This window comes from Gouania willdenowi, chromosome 6 (genome assembly GCF_900634775.1).
Source record: "Gouania willdenowi chromosome 6, fGouWil2.1, whole genome shotgun sequence".
NCBI lineage: Eukaryota > Metazoa > Chordata > Actinopteri > Blenniiformes > Gobiesocidae > Gouania > Gouania willdenowi.
The window spans coordinates 28,298,047-28,311,237 of NC_041049.1; the positions used below are offsets into that span (position 1 = coordinate 28,298,047).

At 35.1% G+C, this 13,191-nt stretch overlaps 2 protein-coding genes across 2 annotated transcripts in view; one reads left to right on the forward strand and one right to left on the reverse strand.

The window, feature by feature from the left end:
• Nucleotides 1-381: 381 nt before the first annotated feature.
• On the reverse strand, nucleotides 382-5,634 carry pclaf (PCNA clamp associated factor). Its single transcript, XM_028450701.1, has 4 exons — nucleotides 5,455-5,634; nucleotides 4,175-4,258; nucleotides 3,899-4,079; nucleotides 382-492 (listed from the first exon to the last, which is right to left on the reverse strand). The coding sequence occupies exons 1-4, from the start codon at nucleotides 5,498-5,500 to the stop codon at nucleotides 453-455; spliced, it is 351 nt and encodes a 116-aa protein (XP_028306502.1). The 5' UTR covers nucleotides 5,501-5,634; the 3' UTR covers nucleotides 382-452.
• Nucleotides 5,635-6,865: 1,231 nt separating this feature from the next.
• The window catches only part of LOC114465396 (uncharacterized), a 17,077-nt gene continuing 10,751 nt past the window's right edge, over nucleotides 6,866-13,191 (forward strand). The window contains exons 1-2 of the mRNA XM_028450382.1: nucleotides 6,866-7,020; nucleotides 10,400-10,621. Coding sequence (XP_028306183.1) covers nucleotides 10,451-10,621 — 171 coding nt within the window. The 5' untranslated portion in view covers nucleotides 6,866-7,020; nucleotides 10,400-10,450. The remainder of the gene's footprint in view (nucleotides 7,021-10,399; nucleotides 10,622-13,191) is intronic.

Sequence of the window (13,191 nt, forward strand, 5' to 3'; positions counted from 1 at the left end):
AAAAACATTAAATTGATTTATCAATACACAATCTTTAGGACTTGTTTATAAGAGTATTTCATTCACTGTTTAATGTCAGATTCAATCATTTAACTTTTTCTTTGTGTTGGAAAAACCAAAAAAAGCCACAGCTTTGTGAAATAAATATTAGACATTTACATTCTTATCTTCGTACATTAATAAAAAAAATAAAAAGTAGTATTTATTTTAAAATTAATAAAATGTATTCCAAATAAATTGTTTCCATAAAAAAATTAATTTCCTGTGAACGACATTAAAAACAAAGAGCAAACTATAGCTTCCACGGTAGGCATATTACAGGGAGTCACAAACACTGGTATTTACAGTGTATTTTTTATTTTATAAAGTCAGAAACAAAGAGTCAAAGCAAAAAAAAAACCTGAGACTTTATGAGGACAGACTAAAATTATTTACAGTTTCAGATGAGGAGCTCAGTCGTCGTCTTCGTCCTCAGACGGCAGTGCTCTGCACCTGCAACAGGATATGACAGTGATTCACCACAGATCACACACACACACATTTTCTGTGATTGCAAAAAATGCGGAATCAAAGGAAATATTTCGATGACAGACTAAACCCTCACCTACATGTTTTGGACCATATCACACTTTCCATTTTTCCTGTAAAACTGTGTCTACAAAGTGTAGCAAACACACATGTCACATTTCTACACTTTAATCTTGTGTGATTTCACCTTAACCCTCCTGGCTTCCGTAAATCATCTGAAGCATATAATAAAAACATTAATAACAGCAGTTGACTCCATTAATCCAATTTAGCATGTTTGGTACGATTTCAAATCATCAAACAGAAAATGGGAGGCTCTATTGAATGCGTGTATCTGAATAACGTGAGATTAGTAAATAATAACCATGAGTGTGTCTAGCTTTTTGAAAGAGCAGAAATGCAGGACTGTAGCCTTCAAAGATCACTGTCCAAGGGAACAGTGCCAAGGGCACATGACACCAAGGTAGTGTTGTGTTCAAGACCACACTATCCGAGACCAGAATGCACCGAGACCAAGACAAGACCAAGACTTTCGGGAGCCGAGACCGAGTCAAGACCAAGACCGAGACAAGCCAAGACCAAGGCCAAGACCATAAACATTTTTTTTTTCAATTTAAAAAAATATATAAATAAATAAAATTATGGCAAGGTTCAACAGTTCAATAACATCTCTCTTTAATTTTAGTTTATTTTAAATACATTTGACGGACAAAAAAGGTGCCTGCAAAAAATTAACTCAAATATTAAAACTACTACTGCTAAATTCACAATTATTCTACATATTTGAAAACAATATTTTTATGTCAGCTGAATGTACAGCAAGTGTTTAAAAGCATTTCTGCCAAGAAATAAAGATTCTTGATTCTGATTCTTTCAGTTGTTCAGGTTTAACAGGTCACAGAGTTCACAAGATAATTTTTTAGTTTGAAAAAGCCTTTACACAGGCCATTTTTATTAATTCACTTAGTTGATATAGTTTAATTTGGTTGCTGTAATATAACTAGGATATTCAATTACAAAGGTTTCCAACTGTAACTGTAAAAGTGAAACTTTCTGAAATAAAACTACAAACAAGTTGTCATCAGTCTAAAAAACATAGAGCTACAGGTAGATGTGAAACTAAATAAAACAAACAAACCCTGGAAAAGTCATGTAACAAATTAATCAATAGTTCTTGTTGAGAATTATTATTATTCTGGATACAGTGGAAACAGAAACTATAAAAAATAATTATATTGTGAACCTGTTTATATTGTGGGGAACATATTATATACATAAATGTAATTGGAGTCTAAAGACAAAAAAAAAACCCACCACTTTAAAAAGAAAATAGACTAATATAAGACCTCTTTACAGTTATTTGACTCATTCTATGCTAATGCAACTCTGCGGCGATGACGCGCTGGTGACAACATAAACCAAGATGGCGGCGGCCCGGACTACAGCCGACATTATGTAATAAAGCCTTAAAAGACATGGATATAATGAAAAGAGTGGATGGACAGAGGCATAAACATGCAGACTTTCACACGGACACACACGGACTTATTAAACACACACGGACCTCAGTAAACACGGTAAACGGAACAGGCTGGCACTAGGACCCAGAAGCAGAGTAAGTGCGTCCCCTATCCAGCCTTCACAGGCTGTAATATCATCAGTTTATCATTTTACCAGTTGTTAGAGCTACTGTCTTTACCAGGGAGATAATATTTATTACTGGTGATTGTTTTCTGGAGTTTTACTGGGATTTTTACCGGTGATTAGTTCATATCTCCCTTGCGCTCCGCGGTCCAAACTGACACCATAGCCACACACGTATGAGTGTGTCACACACGTCACTCAGTCACATTAAGGAAGGTTGTGGTCATTATACGGGGTGGATTAAATAATGAATAAAGAATTGTTTTATCCCGTTCTTCTCCGTGTTTTTATCACATTATAAAAAAGTTTAAAAATAGCAGGAATTAGTGCTGGTTTCGAACGGTCTTGACGGAAAATCCTGAGTCCGGGCAGCCCGAGTCAAAATGCTTCAGAGTCCGAGACAAGACCAAGACCTTTAAAATTTGGTCTCGAGACCAAGACCGGTCTTGACCACCACAACACTACACCAAGGCATGCTATCTATTGCGTTGTCTGCTTCTTCCAGAAAAGCAAAAGTTTATTTTTCCTCCCTCAGTTGAGCTTCACAGGACCCAGTAGATGGGTTTGATCTTCGCTGGTTGTTACCAAAATACATTACCAATCATTTATGTGTGTGTGTGTGCTTGGCATTTCACAAGGATTGCTGTGAAAATATGGATTTGTACAGAGCTAGCTCAGCTAAATTGTGCATTTTGTGTCATGAGTGTGTAAGTGTTTGTTTATCAGCCATTATTTTAAATTGTGTTTATTGAAAGGAGTGGAGCTCTTGTACAAGCCCTTTGGGCCTTGTTCCCTCCTTGCACCTTAAATGTTTTTTTTTTAATGTGTGCTCAGTTTATGTTTCTTATACTTGCGATAAGCCGAAATAGCATGATAAGCTGCTGGCTGTTAAAATGTCAGTGTAGCATTAGCATAGAAGCTAACACTGCTCAGTTACTGCTGCTAATGTTGTGTTCAATTAACACGTAAAGGGCAAATAATATCAGGAGGCATTCAAGTTCAATATAGAATGTGTAAACACGGACTTGGCACCGCAAAGGAAGGCTGCATCATCTCCCAGAATGTAGAATGGGCGTGGCCAGACGCAGCTCATTTGCATACCCTGAAGTACAGAGACAGCTTGTTCTGAGGGAATAAACTTTTTAGACTGCTGAATTTCTAGAAGACAGTTTGGGACAATACACTTAAGTGCTATTATGCTGGGCTTCTGATACCAGATGTGAAAAGGTATGAAAAGCAGTACAATGTTGGACCTTTGAAGAACAGTCTGAAGTTGAGCTAGCGATATGGACCAAAACTAATATATCTCAATATTTTTTCTCAAAATGGCGATATACGATATAAATCTCGATGATTTTAATTCTAATAAAGTCGTATCAGAAAGACAATTTAAGGATAACTTTACTGATGTAAAATACCACAGACGCACAATTATTAACAAACAGTTGCACAAAATGTGCCACTTTTTATCCCATAAAGGATAAAATGTGTGAATAAGTTATTTAGTGTGGCTTGTTTAGGGGAAGGTCTAGGTTAGGAGTCACACGCACTCAGAAATTCTGTGTTTTTTCTATGCTGTTCTGAAAAGTAGTGAAAGCGAAATAAGCGATTAAAAATAGGAAATATTGTAATTTTCTATAGCGCTAAAATAAAAAACTCAATATATCACCCAGCCCTAGTCTAAAGGTTAGAAAGCTTTTAGTGTCTCCAACACTCAGACACCTACTTCCTGGTGACCTTTGACACTCCACTGCCCCCGGCCTCTTCTCCGTCCTCCACCTCAGCAGGTTGCTGGTTCTCCTTCTCTGGCTTCCTGGGAGGACCACCAAAGAAATCCCCAATCCCTTTCTGCCAGATGGGAGTTGGACGTGCACACACCGGGTTTCCTCCCACATACTTGTTCTTATCTGTGGGTCACACACATTGTTAGAGAGAGAGAGAGAGAGACAAAGAGAGAGACAGAGAGAGAGTGAGAGAGAGTGTGTGTGTGTGTGTGTCTCACTCTGTGATGGAGACTGGCTGGCTGAAGTCGATGAGTTTGATGAACTGGAGCCCAGAGACTTTCTGGGAGCAGACGCAGCAACGGCTGGAAACAAACAAACAAACAAACTTAAATAGTGCTGATGTTTGTCTGAAGACACAGGTGTGAAACAGTTTCCTTTTATCAGTACAGGAGGTGATCTGAAGCAGTTCGTCCTTGCTCGTTTTACAGATGACATCATACAATGGCGTGTGTGCATAAAAAAATCTGGCCACCAAAGAATTATGGCTGAAAATGGTCCAATTTTGGTTTTCAGTTGAAACACCTTTATCACCAAAAAAAAAAAAAAAAAACCTGGTCCAAATAGGATGTTTTAATAGCTCACGCAAACACAGCAGTCAGCTAAGGCTTGTCTGGATACGGGCCAACATGGCTGCTATTCAGAGATTCTGCACATCATCGCGACTGTACTTGATCTGCGTTATAAAGATCATTGAACTTGGATGTGGGAATAAATAAGGGATTGTGTTAAAGGGTCTGTTTATAATTTATGAAAGCAGATTTAACTTTACACTTTTTTTTAAACACAACTTAGGAAAGCACAGTTTAGAATTAGAGACACACACACACATATGAAAACTCCATATCAGTGTTGAATGTATGATTATGATAAAGATAACATTTATTAGTCCCACAAAGGGGGCATTTGCAGAGTTACAGCAGCAGATAAATAGGAAGATATTAATGCACGGGTCTGTACACAGTACAGTACAGATAGAAGGAGGAAGACATGTTGTAGGTAAGAACATTGCACAATAAAAACAGAATATATACATATACACACTAGAATTTCTGACTGTCTGTGGATTGGCTACAGAAAATGTTTTGAATGTATTGATATGTTGCAATAATACGCGCTGTTTAAATATTTATTTTATTTTAAAAAAGATATCAATACGGCTTGAGCAGCTGTTTAGCATGTTTCTTCTCACACACTAATAGTTAATACCTCTGTATGTAAACGTGTGTGTGTGTGTTTTATTAATTATTTGGTGACTTAAATACACTTTAAGTCACCAAGACGGTCTTTGAGTAAACGTTGTGATACCAAGAATAAATGTATAAGCAACAAGCTGTAAAAAGAAGTCTATGGAAACAGACCGATGTCACCTTAAACAGAAAAGTTAAATCATTTCTATGTCATTAATGGAGACTATACGTTCCAAAACAACGATATTCAGGGACACACACACTTCTTTATAGGATAACTGTGAATAAACGGCGAGATTTAGTCACTGTACCTTTCCGGTAAGATGCAGGGGCGCTGTCGGCTTTGGTTCTGACCATTGTGACAGCGGCAGGAGGACTTTAAAGGCGGTTTTTAATCCGTTTTATTCAAAGTTTGAGATTGGGAGCCGCGAAAATTCCCGCGCTGGCTGAAGCTGTGCAAGGCGGGAGAGTTCTTCTTCTTCTGTGGTGGAAACGTCAGCGCAGCGCCACTACCACACTGCCACCCAGCGGTCACTGGGTGTAACTACAGATATGGTTTAACTCTTCTTCGTAATTATAAATATACAATTATACACACATAAGTAGATACATACATTTTTTACTCCGTTTTCCCGTGATCACGACTTAATTTTCTCGAGATAACGAGAGTTTGTTTTCTCGAGAAAACGAGAGTTTGTTTTCTCGAGATAACGAGAGTTTGTTTTCCCGTGATAACGAGATAATTATCTCGAGATAACGAAACAATAAATCATTGCAGGAAACATATTCAGTGTAACAATGTCAGAGGAGCATATAGATCACCACATCAGGACTTCAGTAAAGTTAGTAAGACCCAAATAACGTCTCATTCTAACGTTATGAGATAGCCAATGAGCTACAAGCTGATCTTCAATAAGATTATTGATCATTTCAGCAGGGAATATCCCTTTGTTTCCTATGAGCAGCTGACGCTGAGACGTTGCGCAGGGACCGTCAACAAAGTGCAACCACCGACACAATAAATATTGAATATTTAACAAGTCTGTGCTCATGCATAGCAACGTGACCAAATTTACTGCGGACGTTGATGGTCTTCATTTGGTCATACTACAACTATTATTTAGTTAAAATACCCTTTTGTATATTTTTGATTATATGTCTATTATATTGATTATTTTTTGTTATTTTTTTAAATCTTTATTTTAAATTTTCAATAACTTTTTCATGATAATAATAATAATAATAATATATCAATGTAAAAATATAATTATTATTTCTCCAGAATTGAGCAATTTATGACAACTTTAATAAGCCTTTTCACTTAGGGTTGCCACCCGTACCATAAATACGGAATCGTTCCTTATTTGACCATTAAATGGTGCGTCCCGTACTGAGCCAAAACGGAACGCTGTTTGTTCCGTATTTGCATAAATGACCAGAACACTAGACATGTCCGTCAGACCGTCACACACAAAAACGCAGGAAATGCCAAGGCCAGCAACATCGTGATGGTGGGATCTACATAGGGCCCCTGTTCTCTGTGGTGTGTCTTGAGCTGCCTCCAAATAGTCCCTCCTATCTCTTTTCCTATCCACTTTTTCATAACCCCGTGGATGTCGTCACTCCTAACTCCTAACTCCTCTCCTCAAGAGGAGAGGAGTTAGGAAAAGCTGATCACGTTTGTTTTGACGATCAGACGTACGTTCTACTATGTGACGTATTAGTCTTATGGCCACGCCTCCTTTCCTCAGAAAATTCGTTCGCTCTGTCATTATTGGCACCACATTAACACTTTCTGCGGTTAAAGAGCAGTGCATAGGACAGAAGATAGGACAGAGTACTAGGACTCAGCCCTGGTGTGTCCTGTGAAGTATTCAGTAAGTTACACTAAACTTGTAATATATTTATAATACCAGTTACAGGGATAAAAATGTAATATTTGTATTACGATGTTATTGTTTTTTAAAATGTAACTGAGTTAAACTACTTTGAGTTACTTTTGGTCCAGAACACTAATTATATCACACTGATAGTGTGACCAATAACATTGGTCTAAGTTTTGTTTCAAATCTTTTTTCCTGTTTTTTTTTTCCTCAAATAATTACAAACAGTGAGAAAACAAAGCAAGTATGCACTTAAATTACATATGCATGTAACTTGAGTTACTTTAATTGTAACTAGTAATATAATACCACTTTTCACTTTTTTTAATAAGTTACACTATTGAGTTACTTCAAAAAGGAATATATTACTGTAATATATTACAAAAATAACTAGTTACTCCCAACACTGGTCCTGTGTATCTGGCTGTGTGTGTGTGTGTGTGTGGTGCTTTCACACACCTGTGCTGCTCAGACCCTAAAAATGTCCAACTTTAGAGAGTTTTCAGTGTGACATGATGGTGGACTGTCTGACGTTAAAAAACCTCAGGAGAACAACACTGTAGATATGAACAATCTGATAAGTCATTCATACATCCATCATCTCCTGAGGCTGATACAGTAAGACACATCATGATTGGATTGTAAGCTTGTAAGATTGATTAATTTAAATAAACTACTGTGATTTAATTTAATGTTTAGGATGTGGAGGTTTTAAAGTCAAATGAAAGGTTATTTATTTATTATTACAGTAGTATTAGGTAATATAAATAGGCATACTATGGATGGCCTTTTAACAAAAATCATACTGATAGGTTAACATTAAATAATCAGATACATTAATATTTTATTTTATATTATATATATTACCGAGGTTAAAAAAGAGATTTCTGTATATTCAAGTGGTTCCCAAACTGGGGTACGTATATCACTAGGACAGGGGTCTGCAACCTGTGGCTCTGGAGCCTCATGTGGCTCTTTGACTCTTTTGCAATGGCTCCCTATAGCTATAAGCAAATATTAAAATATTTCTTACAGAGGGTATTAATGATAAATGACATTGTCACCAAATAGTCATGATAAAACAATTTGCAAAATAAATTGCATTGTGCAGTAACTATCATCAACCATAAACTGTCCTTACACTTGTGGTCAACCTTACATTTTAAATCTCTGGTAAGATAACTAAACCAACAAAAAGACTCTTCTGACAGAAAATAGAGATTTTATTTGTCTGGGGAAATATTTAATGAACTTCTAACGTGCCAGATTAATATACATGCTTGATATGTTGCAAGAATCTAGCACTTAGTACGTGTTGATGATATGTGTTATCAAATTCAAGTAATTTTCTGCACTACAAATACATCAACATTTTTTTAATTAATATTATTCATAATATTATTTGATATAATTGTAACTAGAATTTTATACACTATATTGTCTTCATTGAGATGCTATTTTTTTTGGCTCCGGAAGGATTTTAATCCAGGCGAGATTAGGCAAAATGGCTGCTTTGAGAATAATGGTTACAGACCCCCGCCCTAGGTATACTTGAACACCTGTCAGGAGGTACACAAACATTTAAGTTTATTTTTCAACATTATAGATCATTTTTTTTACAAGCGCACAGACTTTATTTTTTACCTCCATCAATCATAATTTGTTGCACAACTCTTTAAAATACACGTACAAATTATTAATGAATGAATGAATCAATCAATCAATCTTTTATTTGTATAGCGCCAAATCATAACCAATGGTATCTCAAGACACTTTACAGTAGAGCAGTCTTAAGGACGGACTCTTCATTTTATGGATACACACATATGCATATATACGTATATACACATACATATGTATCCCACACCCAACATGAATTCATCATGGCGACAAGGAAAACCTGCCGCCAATCAATGTGAATCAATGTATTCACAGTTAGACTGTTGTGGTTTTGGGCTTATACTATGAATTGAAAAATAAATGAATTTAAATAAACTTAAATGTTGATGTTTTTTAAAAAATATGTAGATATGTATGTGCTCATTTTAAAAATGTTTGTGTTAGAATTAAAATAAAATGTTCCCCTGATAGATGGTAAATGTCTGCTTCACTATTGGGCTGTGTGGTGAATTGATTATAATGATTTATTCAGCAGCTGTGAACTCTCCACATGAAGTTATGGAGCAACATCTTTCTCGTGCAGTAAATTGACTTTAAAATCCAATGTTTTTCTTATTCAGGGTTTGATACAATAATCTATTTAAATTGGAAAACATAGCTTCTCGTGTCAGATGAATTTAGATTAATTAATTTCAAATTTAATTAATTCGATTTTTTCTTTTTTCAATCGAGTCCTACCACTAATAAAAACACTTCTAAGCATCCATTTTCAGGACTGCGCATCCCACAATGCAATGGGTGAAACTTTTACGATAATGTTAAGTGTTCACGGTGATGATCAAAACAAACTTTCGAGCAAATGATCTTCTATTTATTGATGTATAGCCAGGGTTACATGATGGTTTTTTTAAATTTGGAATTAGTTATTCCAAATTAAAGTATTCTATTCATGTTAACATGGCAACAGTAATTCCAAATTTAGGTTTTCATTGAAAACAAGTTTATTTGGCTTTATTTAATTTCACTTTCAGTCTGGGGGTTGAGAAGGCTTCTGATTGGACAGTGGGAGAACGTGACGTATCACGTGTATCGGGAAAAACACACAACAAACCTTTTATTTTCGGCTACAACATAAAAGTCCACATGTTTATGCTTCTATCTATTCACAGTTTTCCTTATATCCATGTATTCTAAGGCTCCTATTCAATACATAGTTCAGGTGGCCATTTTGGATGAGAATAACAAAATAACAACAAAAATACATAAAATAGCACCAAATACACACAAAAAAACACAAACAAATTGCAAAAAAATATCCAAAAATTACAACTAAAACAAATTTACACAAAAAACACCACAAAAGCAGAGAGAAATATACAAAAATACACAGAATGACAACAGCAAAGACACAAATCACAGAGAAATATACAAAACAACATCACACTTCTAAAACATGAAATTACAAAAACAACACAAATTAAATCCATGAAACACACAAACCGAAAACATACAAATGGTAAAAAAAATACTCAAGAACACTACACAAACTACACAAAATTAAAGTAACAAATGAAGTTAATAAAACAACAACACAAACGACAACCTTTGTTCTTTCTTGTATTAAACCTCAGATTGGTCATTATTCTAAATGATGACATTTTTGTGATAGAAATAGTCCATATCTGCTCTAAAGTGTTGATGAATACTCTAATAAGAAAACATTGGTTTCATCTAAACACTGTGTTGTTCTCAGAAAGAGAAACGACCAGCAACGTTGGACATCAAGGGACCCAAAACACCAAAGATGAAGAAGCGAGAGGACCCTAGTCAGCCAGTGAAGCCAAGTTCTGCCGTCGCTTTGTTCTTCAAAGACACACAAGCCAAAGTCAAAGCCCAGAACCCCAACGCTACGTTTGAGGAGCTGTTGCAAATCATGTTCTCCACGTGGGACGAACTGGGAGTGGAACAGAAACAGGTAGGCTCTGAACTTAATGTTAATACACTTAATACTGGTGTGAAATAACTGGTTCCCTAACTTTATATTCATAGTCACCATTAGCCCTTATGAAATTCATAATTTAGTGTTTTTACAGTGTGCGGAATACTCTCAAACTGTTTGAGTTTTATTGTCTCGTGTCATAATTAAACCATTTTTTGTTTAAACCAGGGGTGTCAAACTCATAAATGGACCAGTTTGACCTTAAGTGGACCACAGGAGAAAGAGCAAATTCAACATTAATGTGCCCTTGTTTGCACTTTTATATATAAACAATATATAAATGTTAAAGTATGTGAGTAAATCTGTCGCTGAAGGATTTTCACTTAAATGTCTCTAATTTTGGGAATTTGGGGAAATTTCGTTGGGGAAAACTCCCCATATTTTGGAAAAATTGAGAGTTCTTTCAACAATTTGAGGTTAAAAATGACAACTGAGCTCTGCAAATATGATAGAGTTTTTGTTTTTGGAGAGGCTGAGATATCTACAACTTCATGTTTTTTTTTTTCCACTATTTTTTACTTTCTCTACTGGGTCTAAAACAATGGTTCTCAAACTTTTTTGGCTCAAGTACCACTTTCTCTTACTTTTGAATCCAAGTCCCCCCTTTGTCTGACTACAACATTTTGCTCAGAAAACTATGAAAAAAAACCAAAAAGCTAGAGCATAATAATGGAATAAATTACTGATAACACACTTAATAAAGAATCTGATTTTGTAAATAAGTGAATAAAACAGTACTTAGTGGCTCCTGAATAGATTTATTTAATAGTTTTTATCATTTATGGTCATTTCCCTCATGATGTGGGACAGAGAGTGACCCTTGTATTTGCACTTCATGTTGTAATCAAGACCATTTTTATCATCATTTCAGGGGTTATTGGTGTCATTTTGTGTATTTTGTTGTTATTTGTCTGTTCTTTTTATTATTCAGTACTTATTTAGTGTGTTTTTGTTGTCATTTTTTTGTGTTGTTGGTACTGTATTTCTCTCCGTGTGTGTGTTTTTTTTAATGTCGTTTGTTTGTTTCTGATGTCGTTTTGTTTGTTCCTCTGTTATTTTTGTGTATTTTGCAGTGAGTTGTGTGTTTTTCTCTCATTTAGTGTGTCTTTGTTGTCATTTTGTGTTTTGCTGGTAATAGTAACTATTTTTCTCTCTTAGTGTGTGTTTTTTGGTGTCATTTTGTGTGTATTGTTGTTTGTCTGTTTTTTTTTATTATTCAGTGTGTTTTCCTCTTATTTTGTGTGTCTTTGTTGTCATTTTGTGACTTACTGGTAATAATGAGTGTGACTATAATTTTTTACTTAAAAATAAACATTATGAAATCCATATTTTTAATGCTTTCCTTTGTTAATCATCCTCTTTCTCTTTCTCAACTACCCCCTTAGTGCCGTCGCGTACCCCTAGGGGTACACGTACCCCCATTTGAGAAGTACAAAGCCGGATTTGGCCCCCGTTCTTTGAGTTTGACACGTGGTTTAATAATAGCTCCGCTTCTTTGTAATATTTTTTTTTATCAGCTTATTCTTTCTGTTAAAAATATGGTTGCAAAGGAATGGAAACCTTCCAGTAATTTTTTACAGGAACTCCTACTTGGGAATTTTGGTAATATTAAAAAATATGAACTGTAATGGGAATTATTAACTTAATTAACTGGAAAATGGGAGTAATTTTAAATCACATAAATATTAAGATCCATTCAAAATAATGCAATTAAGAAATGCAACAGTTTCACTTCAGTTGCAAAATTCCAGAAAGTTGGAAACCTTCCATCGTAATTAATGGGAAGAATTCAAAATTGAAAGTTGGCTCTTAACAGGGATGTTACATGTATTTTAGAATCATCTAAAACACGTGTCTGATTAAGGACGAGGGCCAAGTCCGGCCCTTTAAAGCTCCCAATTAAAAATGACAGCGAAAACATGACTTATTATTATTTAAAAATCACCAAGTAATTCAGTTGAAGATATTTAGGTAACTTTAAATACACAAATTCAATGAAACTGCAGTTTTTTCCCCATGCCTATATCATATGAAGGCAGTCATTTTCTATCTCAAATTGTTGTAAGCACTCTCAATTTTTTTTGCAAAATCTCACATTTTCCCTCAAATTATTCCGTTAGACTTCCCCAAAATTAATAAAAATGTGTCACAAAATCAATTAAATTAAAGTGAAGATCCTACAGGGAGTGATATTTGTCACTTTTTGCTTTGATATTGTGGGTGCCTAACATATTTTAAATACTATTATATGTGGAAGTGCAAACTAGGGCACATTAATGATAAAATGGCTCGTTTTACTGCCAATTTGAGATTAAAATTGAGATTAAACTGGTCCATAATTGGCCCCTGAATTAAAATGAGTTGGATATCCCCTGATTTAAAATATCACCATCAGTTACTTTAAATTACTCCCCATTTCCAGTTAATTCTAATAAATAATTCCCATCAAAAGTTTATATTTTCCACCCCTTTGCTAGATACACCTCTTTAAGAGACTGAGCTCAACCATAAATAATAATAATAATAATAATAATAATAATAATAAT

Bases quoted from the DNA above. Each gene is read 5' to 3' on its own strand.
- pclaf (XM_028450701.1), bottom strand. From the start codon at position 5,500: ATGGTCAGAACCAAAGCCGACAGCGCCCCTGCATCTTACCGGAAAG. The intron at 4,259-5,454 runs GTACAGTGACTA...GTTTGTTTCCAG, and splicing joins CCCTGCATCTTACCGGAAAG to CCGTTGCTGCGTCTGCTCCC. The intron at 4,080-4,174 runs GTGAGACACACA...TGTGACCCACAG, and splicing joins CAGCCAGTCTCCATCACAGA to ATAAGAACAAGTATGTGGGA.